Source organism: Anabas testudineus, chromosome 19, assembly GCF_900324465.2.
Source record: "Anabas testudineus chromosome 19, fAnaTes1.2, whole genome shotgun sequence".
Taxonomy (NCBI): domain Eukaryota; kingdom Metazoa; phylum Chordata; class Actinopteri; order Anabantiformes; family Anabantidae; genus Anabas; species Anabas testudineus.
Window position 1 is genome coordinate 118,981 of NC_046628.1, and position 19,448 is coordinate 138,428.

The 19,448-nt window shown below is 39.2% G+C and overlaps 1 protein-coding gene across 1 annotated transcript in view; it reads right to left on the reverse strand.

Annotated features, from left to right (window-relative positions):
• Positions 1 to 19,448, reverse strand: part of rab3gap1 (RAB3 GTPase activating protein subunit 1) — a 75,108-nt gene that overhangs the window by 29,190 nt on the left and 26,470 nt on the right. Inside the window, exons 10-17 of the mRNA XM_026350818.1 lie at positions 19,216 to 19,284; positions 15,890 to 15,963; positions 13,808 to 13,900; positions 13,436 to 13,608; positions 11,105 to 11,212; positions 9,194 to 9,366; positions 8,679 to 8,733; positions 6,601 to 6,969 (exon numbers count right to left, since the gene is read on the reverse strand). Of these exons, the coding sequence (XP_026206603.1) occupies positions 6,601 to 6,969; positions 8,679 to 8,733; positions 9,194 to 9,366; positions 11,105 to 11,212; positions 13,436 to 13,608; positions 13,808 to 13,900; positions 15,890 to 15,963; positions 19,216 to 19,284 (1,114 nt within the window). The remainder of the gene's footprint in view (positions 1 to 6,600; positions 6,970 to 8,678; positions 8,734 to 9,193; positions 9,367 to 11,104; positions 11,213 to 13,435; positions 13,609 to 13,807; positions 13,901 to 15,889; positions 15,964 to 19,215; positions 19,285 to 19,448) is intronic.

A 19,448-nucleotide genomic window follows, 5' to 3' on the forward strand; every position in this document is an offset into this window, starting at 1 on the left:
CAGCCCGAGGATACCTGCAGAAAAGTATAGAGAGAGAGGGAGACAGAGAGGAGAAAACACAACTACAGGAGAGAGAAGACACAGTTAATGACATGCAATGGTGGTATTTACATTGATATAGGAGAGAGGAGAGAGAGGAGCTCAGTTTGTCAGTAGAGTTCCCCCAGCAGACTAACCTATATCAGCATAACTAAGAGATGGTTCAGAGTCACCTGATCCATCTCTAACTATAAGCTTTATAAAAAAGGAAAGTTTTAAGTCTAGTCTTGAATGTGGAGAGGATGTCTGCCTCCTGAACCTGAACTGTGAGCTGGTTCAACAGGAGAGGGGCTTGATAGCTAAAGGCTCCGAAGACTTAAACTTGGAATCATCTGTCCACAACACGTTCCTCCATTCTTCCAGTGTCCAATGTCGCATCAGTTTTTTGTTTTTATTTGCTTTTCAGCATCATGAAGTCTCTTATTCACTGTTGATGCTGACACTAGTATGTATGTATGTATGTGTGTATATATATATATATATATACATATACATATATATACAGTGAGGGAAAAAATTATTTGAACCCCAGCTGATTTTGTAAGTTTGCCCACTAACAAAGAAATGATCAGGCTATAATTTCAATGGTAGGTTTATTTGAACAGTGAGACACAACAATGACAAAAAAAATCCAGAAAAATGCGTTTCAAAAAGAGTTATAAATTAATTTGCATTTCCATGAAGGAAATAAGTATTTGATCCCCTATCCGTCAGCAAGATCTCTAGCTCCCAGGTGGATCTTATACAGGTAACGAGCTGACATTGGCAGCCCTCTCAGCTCGTTACCTGTATAAAAGAGACCTGTCCACAGAAGCGATCAATCAATCCAGATTCCAAACTCTTCACCATGGCCAAGACCAAAGAGCTTTCCAAGGATGTCAGGGACAAGATTGTGGACCTACACAAGGCTGGAATGGGCTACAAGACCATCGCCAAGCAGCTGGGTGAGAAGGTGACAACAGTTAATTATTCGCAAATGGAAGAAACATAAATTAACTGCCAATCTCCCTTGGTCTGGAGCTCCATGCAAGATCTCACCTCGTGGAGTTTCAATGATAATGAGAACGGTGAGGAATCAGCCAAGAACCACTCGGGAGGAACTTGTCAATGATCTCAAGGCAGCTGGGACCATAGTCACCAAATAAACAGTTGGTAACACACTACACCGTGAAGGACTGAAATCCTGCTGTGCCCACAAGGTCCCCCTGCTCAAGAAAGCCCATCTACAGGCCCGTTTGAAGTTTGCCACTGAACATCTGACTGATTCAGAGGAAGACTGGGTGAAAGTGTTGTGGTCAGATAAGACCAAAATCGAGCTCTTTGGCATCAACTCAACTCGCTGTGTTTGGAGGAGGAGGAAGGCTGCCTATGACTCCAAAAACACCATCCCCACTGTCAAATATGGAGGTGGAAACATTATGCTTTGGGGGTGTTTTTCTGCCAAGGGGACAGGACAATTGCACCGCATCAAAGGGAGGATGGATGGGGCCATGTACCGTCAAATGTTGGGCGAGAACCTCCTTCCCTCAGTCAGGGCATTGAAAAGGGTCGTGGTTGGGTACTACAGCATGACAATGATCCAAAACACACGGCTAAGGCAACAAATCACTGGCTCAAGAAGAAGCATATTAAGGTCATGGAGTGGCCTAGTCAGTCTCCAGACCTTAATCCCATAGAAAATCTGTGGAGGGAGCTGAAGGTTTGAGTTGCCAAACATTGGAGAGGATCTGCAAAGAGGAGTGGGCCAAAATCCCCCCTGAGATGTGTGCAAACCTTGTGGCCAACTACAAGAAACGGCTGACCTCTGTGATTGCCAACAAAGGTTTTGCCACCAAGTACTAAAGCACGTTTTTCGAAGGGATCAAATACTTCTTTCCTTCGTGGAAATGCAAATTAATTTATAACTCTTTTTGAAACGCATTTTTCTGGATTTTTTTTGTCATTGTTGTGTCTCACTGTTCAAATACACCTACCATTGAAATTATAGACTGATCATTTCTTTGTTAGTGGGCAAACTTACAAAATCAGCTGGGGTTCAAATAATTTTTTCCCTCACTGTATATATATATATATATAAAATAAGTAATAAGTACCTTCTGAAAGTCTGCTAGAAGATGTGAATGCAGCATTACAGACAATATCAACGATGACCATCACACTCTATACTCGTCTTGTTAGATCTTAGTGCTGCATTTGACACTATAGATCACAACATTTTATTACACCGACTGGAACATGTCATTGGGATCAAAGGAACAGCACTAGAGTGGTTTAAATCGTATCTATCAGATAGATTTCAGTTTGTACATGTTAATGATTAATCTTTCATGCACAGCAAAGTTAGCTATGGAGTTCCACAGGGATCTATGCTTAGACTGATTCTTTTCACTTTATATATGTCCCTCTTAGACATAAAGGCCTTGATATCCTCCAATTTCCTTCTCCCAAATCAAGACAGAGGTTATACTGTTCGGGCCTAAAAATCTCAGAGACACTATGTCTAATCACGTTCTTACCCTTGATGACTTAGTATTCGCTACAAGTAATACTATAAGAAATCTCGGAGTTATCTTTGATCATGATATCTCCGTCACTTCATACATCAAAGATATCTCTAGAACTGCCTTTTTTTACCTGAGAAACAATGCTAAAATTAGGAGCATCCTGTCCCAAAGTGATGCTGAAAAATTAGTCCATGCATTTGTTACTTCCAGACTGGTCTATTGTAATTCCTTATTAATAGGATGTCCAAATAACTCATTAAAAAGCCTCCAGTTAATCCAAAATGCTGCAGCCAGAGTTCTGACTGGAATTAGCAAGAGAGATCATATTTCTCCAACGTTAGCTTCTCTCCATTGGCTCCCTGTAAAATCCAGAATTCAATTTAACATTCTTCTCCTCACTTATAAATCCCTTAATAATCACGCTCCATCTTATCTTAAAGACCTTTAGCCTTTAACTACCAAGCCCCTCTCCTGTGGAACCAGCTCACAGTTCAGGTTTGGGAGGCAGACACCCTCTCCACATTTAAGACTAGACTTAAAACTTTCCTTTTTTATAAAGCTTATATTTAGAGATGGATCAGGTGACTCTGAACCATCTCTTAGTTATGCTGATATAGGTTAGTCTGCTGGGGGACCTCTACTGACAAACTGAGCTCCTCTCCTCTCTCCTTTCTCCTGTATCAATGCAAATGCCACCATTGCATGTCATTAACTTTGTGTCTTCTCTCTCCTGTAGTTGTGTTTCCTCCTCTCTGTACTTTTCTGCAGGTATCCTCAGCCTGGAGCTGTACATCTCCAATTCAGTTGACCTGCCCAGTGTTCTTGCTGCTTGTTGTTGTCTTTATTGCCTGCTGTTCTTTTCTCTCTTCTCTTTCCACTCACCCCAACCTGTCGAGGCAAATGGCCGCCCACTATGAGCCTTGTTCTGCTGGAGGTTTCTTCCTCTAAAGGGAGTTTTTCCTCTCCACTGTTGCCTAAAGCTTGCTCAAATGGGATTGTTGGGTTTTCTCTATAACTGTTTGTATAAATATTTTCTGTAAGGTCTTAAACCTTACACTATAAAGTGCCTTGAGATAACTTTTGTTGTAAAGTGGCGCTATACAAATAAAACTGAATTGAATTGAATTGAATTGAATTGAATTGAGACCAATCAGCTGTTGTTCAGCAACTGTGATCCTTGAGGTACTTGGTATAAGATCAACACAAGCCATAAGGTGCAGTATCCTCCATAGAAACGGAGGTTAGAGCCTAAGCTCCATGACTACATTAGGAAGACGGCCCCAACTGATGACGTGCTTAGTAAATACCTCGGGCAGCAGAAACCAGAGGAGCAAGGGAAGGAAGAGGAGGAACCCTCATAGAGAGACATCCTGCACGGCATGTACAACCGGCAGATAGAAGAATTGGCTGATGTCGACAAATCCTACCAACGGCTGGACAAAGCTGGACTGAAAGACAACACAGAGGCACTAATCCTATAGCACATCCTGTGGGATTTCCAGATACAGACTGACAAACTGGTAAAACCCAACATAGTAGTGGTGGACAAACAGGAGAGCAAGGCTGTACTGATAGATGTATCAATCCCAAGTGATAGCAACATCAGGAAGAAGGGGCACAAGAAGATCGAGAAGTACCAAGGGCTGAAAGATGAGATAGAAAAGATGTGGAAGGTGAAGGCACAAGTGGTACCCATGGTGATCGGAACACTGGGGGCTGCAACACCCAAACTGGGAGAGTGGCTCCAGCAGATCCCAGGAACAACATCTGAGATCTCTGTCCATAAGAGTGCAGTCCTAGGAACAGCTAAGATACTGCACAGGACCCCTAAGCTCCCAGGCTTCTGGTAGAGAACCTGAGCTTGTAGGAATAAGACCGCTCCAAAGAAGGAGCGAGTGGGGAAGTTTATTTTATACATACATAACTATACATGCAGGCGCGAGCCTTGATGCAGCCGATTTACCGCTGTTCTCTTCCTTGTGATGTCTTTTCTGTATTTTCCGGGATCAGCTGATCTTACATAGGACGGCTCGACCTTTGATTATGGGTAATGTGAGATCACTGGACAATAAGATGGATGAACTGACAGCCCTAGTGAGGATGGAGAAAATAGTATGTAGTTTTATGTGTTTCATAGGGACATGGTTGCATGATGGTATCCCTGACTCCATTGTAAATATAGGCGGTTTCAGCACTGTGCGCTGGGACAGGAGGCGAGAGGAGAGCGGTAAGAGAAGAGTAGGGGGGCTTGCCGTTCTCATTAAAAACACGTGGTGCCATCCTGGTCATATACCTGTCAATGAGCGTGTATGCAGCCCTGATATTGAACTGTTGCCTGTGGGACTTCGTCTACATTATTTGCCCAGAGAGTTTTCACACACCATATTAATTGCTGTTTACGTTCCTCCATCCGCTAACAGCGCTGCTGCATCACTGACTACATCAATTTCTGTTGTGGACACCCACGTACCCACAAAAACTATTTGCTGCTTCCCAAACAATAAGTCCTGGGTCACTCAAGACATCAAAGCCATCCTAAACAACAAAAAAAAAAGCATTCAGATTGGGAGACAGGGAGGCAGCAAGGATGGTCCAGAGACTGCTGTCTGTCAGGATCAGAGAGGGGGTGGCTTACAGGAGAAAACTGGAACAAAGCCTTCAATACAAAACCAGGGAGGTATGAAGGGGCATGAGGACCAGAGGCCAGGTGACTGTGGGGACAGTGGACCAAGCCAACAAATTAAATAATTGTTTCAATCAATTCCAAGCTGAGCCGCAGAGCCCACTTCAGTTCACTGTCCGCTCCTCAGTTAATCCCCCACACAACATCAATAAAAACTAAGGAGCTGGTCATGGACTTCAGGAAATGTGGGAGTCCTGTCATCCCTCTTTTTATACAGGGAGAGGAGGTGGAGATCATATCCGAGTACAAATACCTGGGAGTGTACTTAGATAACAAACTGGACTAGACTAAGAACTCATCAGCACTGTACAAAGAGGCACAGAGCCGGATGTACTTTCTGAGGAGACTCAGGTCCTTCAACGTCTGCAGCACCATCCTGCGGATTTTTTATGAGTCTTTTGTGGCCAGTGTCATTTTTTATGCTGTGGTCTGCTGGAGCGGCAACATGAAGGTGGCAAACACTAACAGGCTAAACAAACTGATCAGGAGGGATGGCTCTGTTTTGGGGGTGGAGCTGGACCCTCTACATGATGTAGCTGAGAGGAGGATGCTGTCCAAACTCCTCTCAATCCTGGACAATCCCTCCCACCCACTCCAGAGTGTGTTGGCTGGACAGAGGAGCACGTTCAGCCGAAGACTGAATAACATTAAGTGCTCCACAGAGCGCCACATGAGGTCCTTTCTACCTGTGGCCATCAATCTCTACAATTCCTCCCCCCTCTGTGGGGGAAGTGATAGTTGGTCAGTTGCTGTCATTCCACAATAGGCTATAAATATTGACCCATTTTTATTCATCTACTTTACATATTTTACATATTGTGTACATATATTGAATTTTTCTGTATTGATGTTATTGGTTATTTGTATTTGTATTTGTGTGGATCTTTCCTGGTTGTGGTTCTCTTTCTTTCTGTCTTGGTTATGCGTGTGTTGAGAACAACTGTAATGAGGCAAAACAATTTCCCTCTGGGATTAATAAAGTTTTTTGAATCTTGAATACACACACACATAGATACACACACACGCTCATCATATATACAGTGGTGTGAAAAAGAGTTTGCCCCCCTTTGCCCACTTTTTCACACAGGGCAATGTAGTTTTTGATTTATTTTTACCCTTAATAATGAAAACCTTCATTTGAAAACTGGATGATGTGTTTACTTGTGTTATCTTTGACTAATAATTAAATTTGTTTGATGATAATTAAAGTGCGAAAAACATGCAAAAATATGAGAAATCAGTAAGGGGGCAAAGTCTTTTTCACACCACTCTATACACACACACACACACACATTTATACTTAAAAAATTAATAAATATAAATAAATAACAAATATAAAGTGAGCCTAAAAGACGAGAATAGAGACATGCTTACCTGTGTGATGGGAACATAGAGTGGCTCACTGGAGTTCAGAAGAGTCATATTGTTATAGGGGTGCAGCCTGCCCTCTGCTTTACTTTTACTCCCATCCTTCTCTTCATCAGCTGGTGGAGCCTCACTCTCCCCCTGGTCACTAAGGCACTCAAAAAACTCATCCTCACTATCACTCCAAGAGTCCCAGGACTTCCCTGGAGACACCTCTTTTGTTGAGATGGACCCAGTTGACATTACAGTTGCAGACTCTGGTACAGAGAGGGATTTCAGGTAGCCACTGGACATCCTGCTGACTTTTTTTTCACTTCCCTCCAGCACCTTGCGAGCTTCATCTCTGGCCTTTTTTCTCTCAATACAGCAGTTTATCATCTATGTAAGAAAACAAACATTTTTCAGACATGACATTGTTTTTCAGTACTTCTTTAAGTTTTGATTACAGATGTTCATATTCAGTGAGGTAAGAAAAAACTCTACAGTAACTGCTAAAAGGCTGTCAAACCGGGACAGACACAGTGTCCAAGGCAAGACACTGCGGAGGAAGCCACTGCTCTACCAAAAAGAAAAAAGTTTACCTAAGATCATCTTGACACTCCACAACGCTACTGTGGGTCAGGGCTAGGCATATGGCACACAAAAGAAAATTGCATACAAACAAGAAAACATCTGAATTGTGAAGTACAATGTAAGGAATATCATGATATAATGAATATATCAGCCTGAATCAGGATGGCTGAACCTCCCTGATCCTGAAAGACCACCACAAGGGACCAGTCCCATCAAACCAACTCCCAATAATGTGCCTCTGCTCAACATGGACGTTTCTGTCAATCATCATAGCAGCTAAGATAAATAGGCACATAGGTCAATACATTAAGGGGGCCCAGAAAGGAATTAGTAGAAACACAGAGGAGCTAACCACCAGCTACTAGCCAGCTAGAGCAGTCTTGAGCAGTCAGTCAAGACTGTAAGACCAGACATACCAACTGCCTGAATTGATGGTACACATGGATTCTGCAGTGCTTAAAGTGGTACAAGACTATAGGACTCTATTCAGGAATTCAATGGGGCAGTGGAAAACAACACTAGAGGCCAACTTCAGACCAACTGCACAGGTCACCATCAAGTGCAGGATTTACCAGGGAGATAATCTGTCCTCACTGCTGTTCTGCATTGGCCTGAACACCTTTAGCAAGGTCATCATCAAGACCAGTTATGGATACCAACTACAGAATGAAGCCAACATCAGGCACCTCCTCTACATGGATGACATCAAGCTGTATGCATCCATGTACATATATATACATATATATACATATATATAAATATATATACACACATATATACACATATATACATATATATATATTTATATATATATATATATATATATATATATATATATATATATATATATATATATATATATATATATGTGTGTATATATATATATATATATATATATATATATATATATATATATATATATATATATATATATATATATACACACACACCGCTCAAAAGTTTGGGATCACTTAGATATTTAATTGTTTTCCAAGGAAACAAACATGACATTAGTCTGAATAGGAAATATAAAAAAAAGAACAAAAAAGAAAACAAACAACAGCAAAAAACACCTTCTGCTGCAATTACAGCCTTGCAGAGCTTAGGCATTCTAGCTGTCAATTTTGATAGCTTTCCTTCCTTAAGGTCCCTTCAACTCAACTCCCTGTACAAGCTCAGTCTTATTTTACCAACAAAGTAATGTCAATTAAATACAAAAAAAACAGTGTTTGCAATGGTGTAATGGTAGCCAGGAATACTGGATAACCAGTGACTGGACTTTCCAGACACAAGTGTCTTTATACTGCAATCACTTCAGACACATTGACTGCACTCAGGTGATCCCTATTTCACTAATTGTGGGGTTACTAGCACCAAATATCTGGACCTCTGTTGGATTAGGTCAGTCATTTTAAGGGGGGTGAATATTAATGCAACACTGATTTCACCATCTATCTATCTTTTTTTTTTTTAAATACAAGCATTGCATGTGTGCATTTTATAAAAATGGCTACCTGGAGCTTCTGATGTAAGAGACAGCAGCGAAGATCAGGAGGTCCCCCAGCTAGCCTGCAGATTATGAAAATTGATTAGATGGTCGTGAACAGTGAATATGACTACAGACATTAATGAGCAACTGCGTCAATTACTTTTTATACATTTCCTTGGAAATGGTTTGCTTTATAGTGAATATTTACACCTAGATTTGTATATGTTATCAGTTTGTTAGAATATCCAAAATAGGGAATGATGAAATGTGAAAATAAAACTAAATTCAGTCAAAAGATCAAAAAATGTTATAGTTTTCTCTTTTTTCTAACGGTGTCAAAATCCTTTTCAAAATCATTTAACAAAATTTACAATGAGCTCTATTGAAGATCTTTCTTCCAGGTTCACCTACCTCTGCAAGTTTTCCAAACTACTGCAGCTCTGTTGAAGTGACCAATGGGTTCTTAGTTACCCACTTAACCAAGGACCTTCTTGCCTGGTTGCCTAATCAAAAAACAACCCAAGTGTTTTTGGTACCCACCCACAGATGAGGTAGTTGTTCTCCCAACGGTAGCGCAACTCTAGCACAAACTCCTGCCAGAGGTGGGCGACAGCCCGCAGCCCACCATGGTAGTAGTTTACCAGACAGACGCACAGTGCCAGTCGGTAGGTCAGACTGTCAATAGGGGCTGACTTCAGCTGTAGGAAAAGGTTCTAGAGATGGAAAGAAAACAAGAAGTAAAGCATATACAGACGTGGACAAAATTGTTGGTACCCTTCCATTAAAGAAAGAAAAACCCCAAAAGGTCACTGAAATAACTTGAAATTGCCAAAAGTAATAATAAATATCTATTTATTAAAAATGTACACATGAAAATCAGACATTGCTTTTGAGTTGTGGTTCAACAGAATCAGTTTAAAAACCAACTAATGAAACAGGCCTGGACAAAAATTACGGTACCCTTAACTTAATAGTTTGTTGCACAACTTTTTGAAGCAATCACTGCAATCAAACGATTTCTGCAACTCTCAATGAAACTTCTGCACCTGTCAACAGGTATTTTGGCCCACTCCGCGTCAGCAAACTGCTCCACTTGTCTCAGGTTTAAAGGGTGCCTTCTTCAGATGGCATGTTTCAGCTCCTTCCATAGATGTTCAATAGGATTTAAATCAAAACCCATAGAAGGCCACTTCAGAGTACGTTTTGCTCCAGAATGCCTTAAAAGTCTTGAGATTTCATTGTACCCTGCACAGTTTTAAAAAACCCTGTGTCAGATGGAGTAAAGCAGTCCCTGAACATAACCGCGCCTCCTTTCATGTTTTACAGTAGGTGTACTTTTTTTGTATGCTTCATTTTTGCATCTATGAACGTAGAGCTGATGTGACTTGCCAAAAGGTTCCAGTTTTGTCTCATCTGTCCAAAGGACATTCTCCCAGAAGGGTTAAGGGCATTTTCTATTTTCTTTACGATTTGCTTTCATCAGTGGAGTTCGCTTCGGTCATCTTCTATTAAGTCCACTTTGGCTTAAACGGTAACTGATGGTTTGATCTGACTCCGATATACCTTGACCTTGGATTTCACCTCTAAAATTTATATGATATAATATGTGCAACTGTAGTCACAGCAACATCAACAGGAACATCTTTTTTTTTTCTAATCTCCTGAGACAACTATCTCTTGAGTTTTCTGTGGTTCACATTGAGTGTGGCACACACCATGAACAGCATAGTGACCACCTTTAACCCTTTAAATAGACAGACTGACAAGCTTCTGTTACAAGCTTGAAGACACCTGTGAATCTAATTACAGGACACACTTTAGTTTAACATGTCCCTGTGGTCAAATTATTTTACATATTTCCTAGGGGTACCATAATTTTTGTCCAGGCCTGTTTCATTAGTTTGTTTGTTTTTTTAATTATGTTTAACCACAGCTCAAAAGCTATGTCTAGTTTTTTGTAAAATTGTATTTATTATTATATTGTGTATATTATTTGGTCTGTTTCAAGTTATTTCAGTGACCTTTGTGGGCTTTGTGGGTTGTCTTTAACAGAGGGATACCAACAATTGTCCACATGTTTAAATGTCTTAATATTTCAGTTTATGGAAGAACTAATTCTAATTATTAAGTAAAATCACGGGAGTGAACGTACAGTGGCATAAGGACACCACAATACTGGTTAACTTGTGGAGCATGCTTTTTTCATTGTTTCTCTAAAAAACACCAAAATTACTGTAAAAATACATGGAGACTGTGTGTACATAGTTTCTTAATGGTTTGCAAATGCAGATAAATATAAAATATTACTTTTTAATTGTTGTTTCTGTAAAATGCTATTCTCCTGTGTTTGCGGTTTGATTCTTGCAAAAATCTAAAGAAACCTCAGATCTAATGTGACTGGCATGATAACTGGCACGTCAAAGAGTAAAAGTGGGAAAAAGGGAAACATACATAATCAGAATTTTTATCTTGCTCCATCTTCCCACAAGAATTTGCCTGTGCAGTTTTATTCTTGCTATTCTCTGGTGTCCTCTCCACAGCAGCATCTGGGAAGAGATACTGAGACATACAAAAAAACAGAAACAGAGTTATACAATTGTGATTCAATTCTAAATGTACATAAAACTAAATTTCCATCATACTTATTGAAGGTCTTAGACTGCCATACCAAATTGATATTTAGTGTAAATGAAAATATCCTTATTGTCACAATGCCTGCAAATGTTGTTGTCTTACCGGAAAAAGAAATACACAAATCTAATACTAACTACTACTACTACTGTAACTAACCTCATTATATAAGGGTACCCACCCTTTTCAAGACATGATTTTCCAGGACATTTTAAGCAACATAATGCTTGTATATCAGATCAACACTGTAGCCTATGATAGATACACTATGTGAAAGTATCATTTAATGTGTGTCAACAAATCAATTCCACTCAAAGTTAAGGCAAACAATACTACTACTTGCCTGGTATCTTTTGAAAAGTAACACTCTGTAGTCTACAGCCATAATGATATACTAATACAAGTAAAAGTTTAATTTTTGCACATTTTGTCCAGGCATGCATTAGATTAGATTTGAAAGATAATAGTATTTTCAGACTACAAAATGACTTGAATATAATAACCCATACATATAATAAAATATATTATAATTACCAAATGGTATTTTATATGTTTAAAACAGTAAAATATATTTAGATAACACTCCTCAAAACTATTTAATGTACTGGCTATGCTAATATGTGCAGTTAGATAAACTCTACAGCTCCTTAAGACCAAGCTAACCATCCGAGTCCTGCTTCTCAACTGCTATGGTAAAAAGAAGTAATTACAATTACATACATAGTAGATACAGTCTCCTCTGTGCTTCGTGGTGGCACACTTGCTGTTAACTATGCCGTTGCATAGCTTGCATCAATTTGGTGCATTGGTAGCGCACATTACAAATTAGGGCTATGTAAAGGACATCCCACCTATAACCAGGGGGCAGTATCAGATGACCTCAACAACTTTTAATCACCACAATTATAGTGGTTAGTGTCAAAAAAGAAAACAAATGTATTAAGTTTTCACACAGCTACCAGCATCTACAGTGGCAAGAAAAAGTATGGGCACCCTTTGGGATTACGTGGAGTTTTGCATGAATTGGTCATGAAATGTGCTCCGATCTTCATCTAACTCACAACAATACAAAAACACAGTCTGCTGAAAATAATAGTACACAAACATTTTGTTTTCATGTTTTTATTGATCATAACATGTAAACATTCACAGTGCAGGGTGGAAAAAGTATGTGAACCCCTAGCCTAATGACTTCTCCAAGAGCTAATTGAAGCCAGGAGAACCTTATACTTAACTGGTTGACCCTTCTTTGGCAGCAACGTTTCCTGTAGTTGCAGATCAGACCTGCACAATGATCTGGAGTAATTTTGGACCATGTTATGTTCAATAAAAACATGAAAACATATAATGTTTGTGTACTATTATTTTCAGCAAAATGTGTTTTTGTATTGTTGTGAGTTAGATGAAGATCGGAGCACATTTTATGACCAATTCATGCAAAACTCCACGTAATCCCAAAGGGTGCCCATACTTTTTCTTGCCACTGTACATACCTACCATTTCTGTCACTGCCATTTTCTCAGCTGTTATCTTAACAATAAGCTCTGTTGGTATGGCTTCTATTTAAGCTATGCAAAGGTTTTCGAGCAAGAAATTTTGTTAGACAGGATGATTAGGCTGTAATCTGCCCCCACATGGCTAATCAGTTAAATCATCCAGACCTACACAACTGTGCAACGAAACGGGTGTGCAACAATGATGCAGACCATCGTTATCTATGCATACATGTCTGCAAACAGCAAGTATACCCCCCAGATTAATATGGATGAAACTGAAGCAGGGTAAAGTTTGACACAGGATCAGGCTTGGTGATTCAATGAGTCTGCAAGGAGCTCTTTTTCCTGGACTAGACGATGTAGAATATAGGATTTACTGAAAATGATAAACATTAATTGTAAATGAAATACATTTTCCACATTTGGTAGAACTCCATAAATCATATATTCAATTCCACTCTGCTATACAAATGAAGTTTACTACCAATAAATTGCTAAATGACTAAGGCACTGCTTCAACTAGGATTCTAATTCCAGCCAACCAGCTCTTATGAATTTATGAAAACCCCTCCTCAATTGCTGCTTTAACGTGACATCAAATACACACATAATTACTCCACTGTGCCCAATCTGATAAAAGGTTTTTTGTTATTACCAGAAGAACAGAATTGAGTACATCAGTGTTGAGTGGTGACTCGTCAATGCGTCTGTGGCGCCGGATATGCTTTCGGGCACTGTGCACCATATTAGCAACGGACATTTTGGAGATGGGCACAGTTGTTGCAGGCTCTGTCAGCTTAGATAAAGCAGAGCCAATGTCATTGATTTCTGTGGTAATGAAAAACAACAGTGACAATGACATTTTGGTTAGTTTAATTATCTAATATTTAAAATTATACCGTATATTGTATCTCTGAAGGGACATCGGTATTTGTTCCATACTTCCATACTAAAATACAGTGTCATTATCAACTTTACAATGAGAAACAATGACATGGTGGTATCAGAGTACCACCAGTGACCTGACCTTTGCCTTCATCTTCAGTCAGTCCTTTTCCCAGAATCTCTTCTATAGACTCCTTCCTACAGCAGAGCTTAAAGAACTCTGTGAGAAGGTCACCTGCATTGGGGGGATGGTATAAGACATAAAAATGTTTGTAAGTAAGACTGAAGGAAAAATACACATACACAAGAGTTCTTCATTTTTATGGTTGCCTCCTTTTAAGGTTTCACTAAGAAATAATGTCACTGAACCATTACATCTGCATCACTTTAGTTGGAGAATCTAGGATTAGCATCTCTGTCAAACAAATCCATTTTCATTAAAAATGCATAATAACAATAATAATAATATATTATTCTAAAAAGGTTGAAAAGCACAATATGCACATGAATTCAATGCTAGGAAGGCTAGTAAAATATATACTGTTTAATGGGTTATTCTTTCCAAATGCAATCAATAAAATAAACAAGCAGTTGTAAAATATTCTGTGTTGTTGCTACTTGACTAATTTTGTTTTGCTTCACTTTGCTTCGTTGCCAGTAAGAAACAGAGTGTTCTTTAATGTAAGAACAATCAGCACATTTGTTCTGTACACTTGGTCATGTTTTGGTGTGCCAGAGACAGCTTGCCACTTTAACTGACAATGAAGTTCTTTTATATTTTATTCTGTTCTATTACCGTATTTTCCGCACTATAAGGCGCACCGCATTATAAGGCGCACCTTCAATGAATGGCCTATTTTAAAACTTTTTTCATATATAAGGCACACCGCATTATAAGGCGCATAGAATAGACGCTACAGTGGAGGCTGGGGTTATGTTATGCAACCATTAGATGCTGCGCTAAAGGGAATGTCTACAAAACAGTTAGGTCGGTCAAACTTTATTAATATATTCCAAACCAGCGTTCTGACAACTCCGTTCACTCCCAAAATGAATAAACAGCTGTTTTATTATTTTCCTCAAGGTAAAGTCAGTGACATAGAATTTCGTGATACAGTTTATCTTTGTCCATGTTGATGATGTGCTCTGGCCGTGTCATGCCTTTCAGTTCAAGTGATAAATGAATAACAATTAGTTGTGATAAAGGCAGCTAAAAAGTATTATAGTATTGTTCTTACAATTTGTCAGAGTGGGAGTTGTGTATATTAGTTGATCTTTGTTAAGATAATTAGTTGCAGAGTGAGCGCTCTTTCCACTCTCTGTTCAATAGTATAGCTTTGACATATTTTCTCCATTGGTAAATTAAGCTACTTTCCACAGTAAAACAAACTGGTTCATGTATATGCTGAGTGTGCTTTATACCTTTGTGCCTTGGAAAGCATTTGTCTTTGTAAGTATTAACATGTTTATTGTCATTAGAAGTATGTTAGTTGTTACCTGTTACATGTGATAAATTACGTGTGTGTGTTATTGTAATTAGCTTCATTCAAGTCAAGCTACTGTGTGCGAGTGTAACATACCAAATGTGTAACGATGTGTATTACTTGTTAATTTAGTTTCTTTCTGTTTATTTCAGTTACATAAAAAAAAGATAGGATAAATTGTAGTTGAGAGCAATGTACTCCTCAGTTCACAACTCAAGTAAAGACAGGAAACCGCACCATTGATTCATTAATGTTAAATTCTCTGTCTGCTGGTCTATTCCCGTGTTCTACTGCGTGACTGATCGCCTTGAGTTTAAACTCTGTGTCGTAAGCGTGTCTCTTAATAGGAGCCATTTTGGGGTTTTTGCACAAACACACAAATGGAATTGAAACGGCACGCTTCGCCAAGTCATATATCTCAGCATGCACCGCGTGCTACTTCTTCTACGAGGGAAAATAGAGTCGGCAGCTGCTTACCATAGTTGCGAGCTCAATATTGATCCGTATATAAGGCACACCGGATTATAAGGCGCACCGTCGGCTTTTGAGAAAATTGAAGGCTTTTAGGTGCGCCTTATAGTGCGGAAAATACAGTACTTACATATACGGTACCAACACTGAAAATATGTGCTACAAAAAATAGAATAAAAAATAAAAATAACCTAGAACTGCAAAATAAAAGTGGTTGACAACATTTACGAGGTTTTTAAAATATTATAATATTTAGGGAACTATCTTACCAAGTAAACACTGAGGGTTTTCAGCTGTCCTGACTTTTACTGACCAGTGGGGAGCTTGGAGAGGGTCAAGGTCACTGCCAGATCATACAAAGAAACACATACAGTATAGAGTCAGCTGTGAGTGTACATTTTTGTCAAGACTATGACCTATCTACTGAATCTACTATGCTGGTAGGTTTATACAGAGAGAAATCAGTATACTATGACGTAGAGATGTAAAATGTATATTTAGTCATTTGACACTTTTCCCAAACTAAGTCAGTAAGCCTATCACAGGCTGCAGAACAGCTGATGACATACCACTCTACTGGTATAGGCTAATTTGACATGTGAAAAAAGATAACCTACATAATAGTAAAGTGATAACACATATTTAGATTTTTGTTAGAGTTTGCAAATGCATTAGAAATAAAAAAAAAATCAAATATTCTCTAAAAGCATGATCATAAGACAGATGTGACAGACGTGAGGTCGGTCACACTGGCCTTGACCTTTAATATTTGTTTTTTTTTTTTATTTTACTGATCCTTATGGAAAAATTGTTGTTGGACAGCTGCAAATAGATGATGGTGCAACTATGGGGTTTTAGTCTCTAGTCTAAGAGCCAGGAGAAAGTGTAAGTCGAACCACAAACCCTGGGATGACTGCCCTTATCAACTGAGCTACAGTCACCTTATATTAAAGACAGATCACTCTGCTTCCCACGCAGCTCTGGTTCTGTGTGCTTACTGCTTAACTTACTTAATCCCAACCTACAGGGAGCATTTCAAAAACACCAAACCAGTGAACAGATTGGGATGTTAATATATTAGATATTGACAGACCTAGATGAGTACACAGACACTGTGTCCTATATCAGGATCTGTAAGAACACCTGTACCTCTACCAGGACTTAGGTCGGTGCAACAATGACAAGTTTTAGTTTTTTGAGAAACTTAAGACGTTTCCGCAGAGACAAGGATCAAGCTCACCAGTAGGATAATAAAGGCCGTTACAGGCAAGTTAAGTAAAGACTGAAGAAAGGGATTAAAGCGGCTATGGAAAGGCAAGCTTTGAAGCTGAAGAAGAGGCTATCAGCCTAGGGTTGTTTTTTCAATCAGGAAATGCTTGCATGAAATCCCACCACCATTAACAACAGTCTCAAAAGGTGCAAAAATGTTTCTGTAGGCAGAAAATCAATAAAGCAAGGCGCTTGGGCAGAATGTAATGTTAAAGCATAATACGGTCATCCTAGTGATACAGCAACAGCTTCTTTACAGAACTACACTCCTCCAAAAACATAAAGGAACAATTTTTTAATCAGAGTTTAGCATCAAATCACTTAAACGTCTAGGATATTAATCTGGTCAGTTAAGCAGCAGAGGGGGTTGTTTATCACTTTAAGCTGCTAACATCAACCCTAACCCAAAATTAACAACAGGTGAATGAGAGGAGCAACAAGATTGGCTAGGGTTAGTGTCACTACTGTTAGCATGAGGTGATATTTGGATCCTACAGAGGTTGAACAGGCAGTCCAACTCCTCCAGGATGGCACATCAATACGTACCATTGTCAGAAGGTTTGCCGTGTCTCCCAGCACAGTCTCAACAGCAAAAAGAAGATTTTAGGGGACAGGCAGTTACTCTAAGAGAGGTGGACAGGGCCATAGTGTGCTTTTCACAGATAAGAGCAGGTTCATCCTGAACACGCGACAGACATGAAAGGGTCTGGAGAAGCCGTGGAGAATGTTATGCTGCCTGTTACATCATTTAGCATGACCAGTTTGGTGGTGGGTTTGTGATGGTCTGGGGAGGCATATCAATGGAGGGACGCACAGGCCTCTAGACAACAGCACCCTGAGTGCCATTAGGTATTGGGATGCAATCCATGGACCCACTGCCAGACCCTACACTGGTGCAGTGGGTCTTGGATTGCTTCTGGTGACAACAATGCTTGGCCCCATGTGGTGAGAGTATGCTGGCAGTTCCTGGAGGATGAAGGAATTGATACAAATGGCTGACCCCAATGCTCACCTGACTTAAATCCAATAGAACACCTCTGGCACAAACATATATTTTTATATGAAAGCTTGTGTAGCTGTGCATGTTACTATTGAGACAACTGTTGACCTTAACATGCTTAAAGGGGGGTGAGCAGGGGTGTTAAAACAGTGTGTTCTTTTGCAGAAAAGGGAAGTTGTGGTTGTTTGCTCTTTAACTGAACTTTTGCAAAACAGGTTGTGGAACAAGGTGAAAGGGTTCAAGCTTTGCCCACATACTAGGAAGTGCCTTAGACTAAATAGTGAGCTGTGTGAGGGAAATGCTTCAGAGTTGTGACAGAGAGGTGTGAAAGGTATATGTCATACTCTCCAGATGTGCATTGGATTATTCATGTATATGTGAACAAAAATAAAGACAGTATTTAGCACAATTGAGCAATGTCACAGTCTCTTTCTGATAAACCAACTTGGGAGGGATTGGATCCCGACAGTTGCAGGAATGAAATTTCAGTAAAATGGACTAACCTGATGCATCCCATCTCTGTAGTCATTTCAGCAACTGTTACTCCAATTACTTAATTGCTACATTCCCCTCATTATCATTTTACACCCTAACTGCCAATATGACATGCAAATTGCACTAAGGATTAATGCATATACCTCATCCCCTGTTATTTAAATTCCAATCACAATGTCCTATTGCAGGGGTGGCCAACCCTGGTCCTCAAGAGCCTCAGCCCTGCTTGTTTTCCAACTATTTCTGCCCTACCCTCTGCTGATTACATGGATCAGGTGTGTTCAGCCAATCAGAAGCAGGAAATGCAGAGATAGTTGGAAAACAAGCAGGAATGTGACTCTTAAGGACCAGGGTTGGCCACTCCTGTCCTATTGCCTTTTTATATGTTTTTTCCCTTATTTGTTCTGTTTAGTAAATCAGCTGTATTCTTTATTATACTCTTGTCTTGTATCTTTGGGAAGATAAGACTAAAACACGTATGCTTACACTAAAATAGATTTGGATTGAAATTCTTAAATAAAACAAATGTTAAAATGTATAATTGTCATTATATTCAGTTTGTAAACTGTTAAAATTACTCAACACAAATACCATGTCAAGAAAAAGTAAGTGAACTTGAGATGTTTTAAAGGTTTTGAACATATTAGTGGTGCATAAAAAATTCTGTGGGTGAAAATGTGTGTCAGTCAACATTTTCCTTACTTTAGGATACATTCAAACATCATAACACTGTATTTTTAGATTTGGGGTTTTAAACAAGGAGGGGTTGCAATATCTACTTTTCTAGCTAATAAAAAAAACTTACATTAAAAGAATTTAGAACACACTTACCTATACACATCATTATCCACAACTATACCTTCGGTCAGATGAGGCCAAGTGGTTGCAAGGTGAAGCTCACTAAAACAACCAAGCCAAGACAAAAAGATAAAGATCTCACGCATATTAAACACACTGCGTAAAAGTGAAATATATTCAAGCCAGTGAAAAATGCAATGTCACATTTGTTGGAACTGTAATGTAGGTTATTCTTATATTCTATACTTACAATACAAATTACAGTA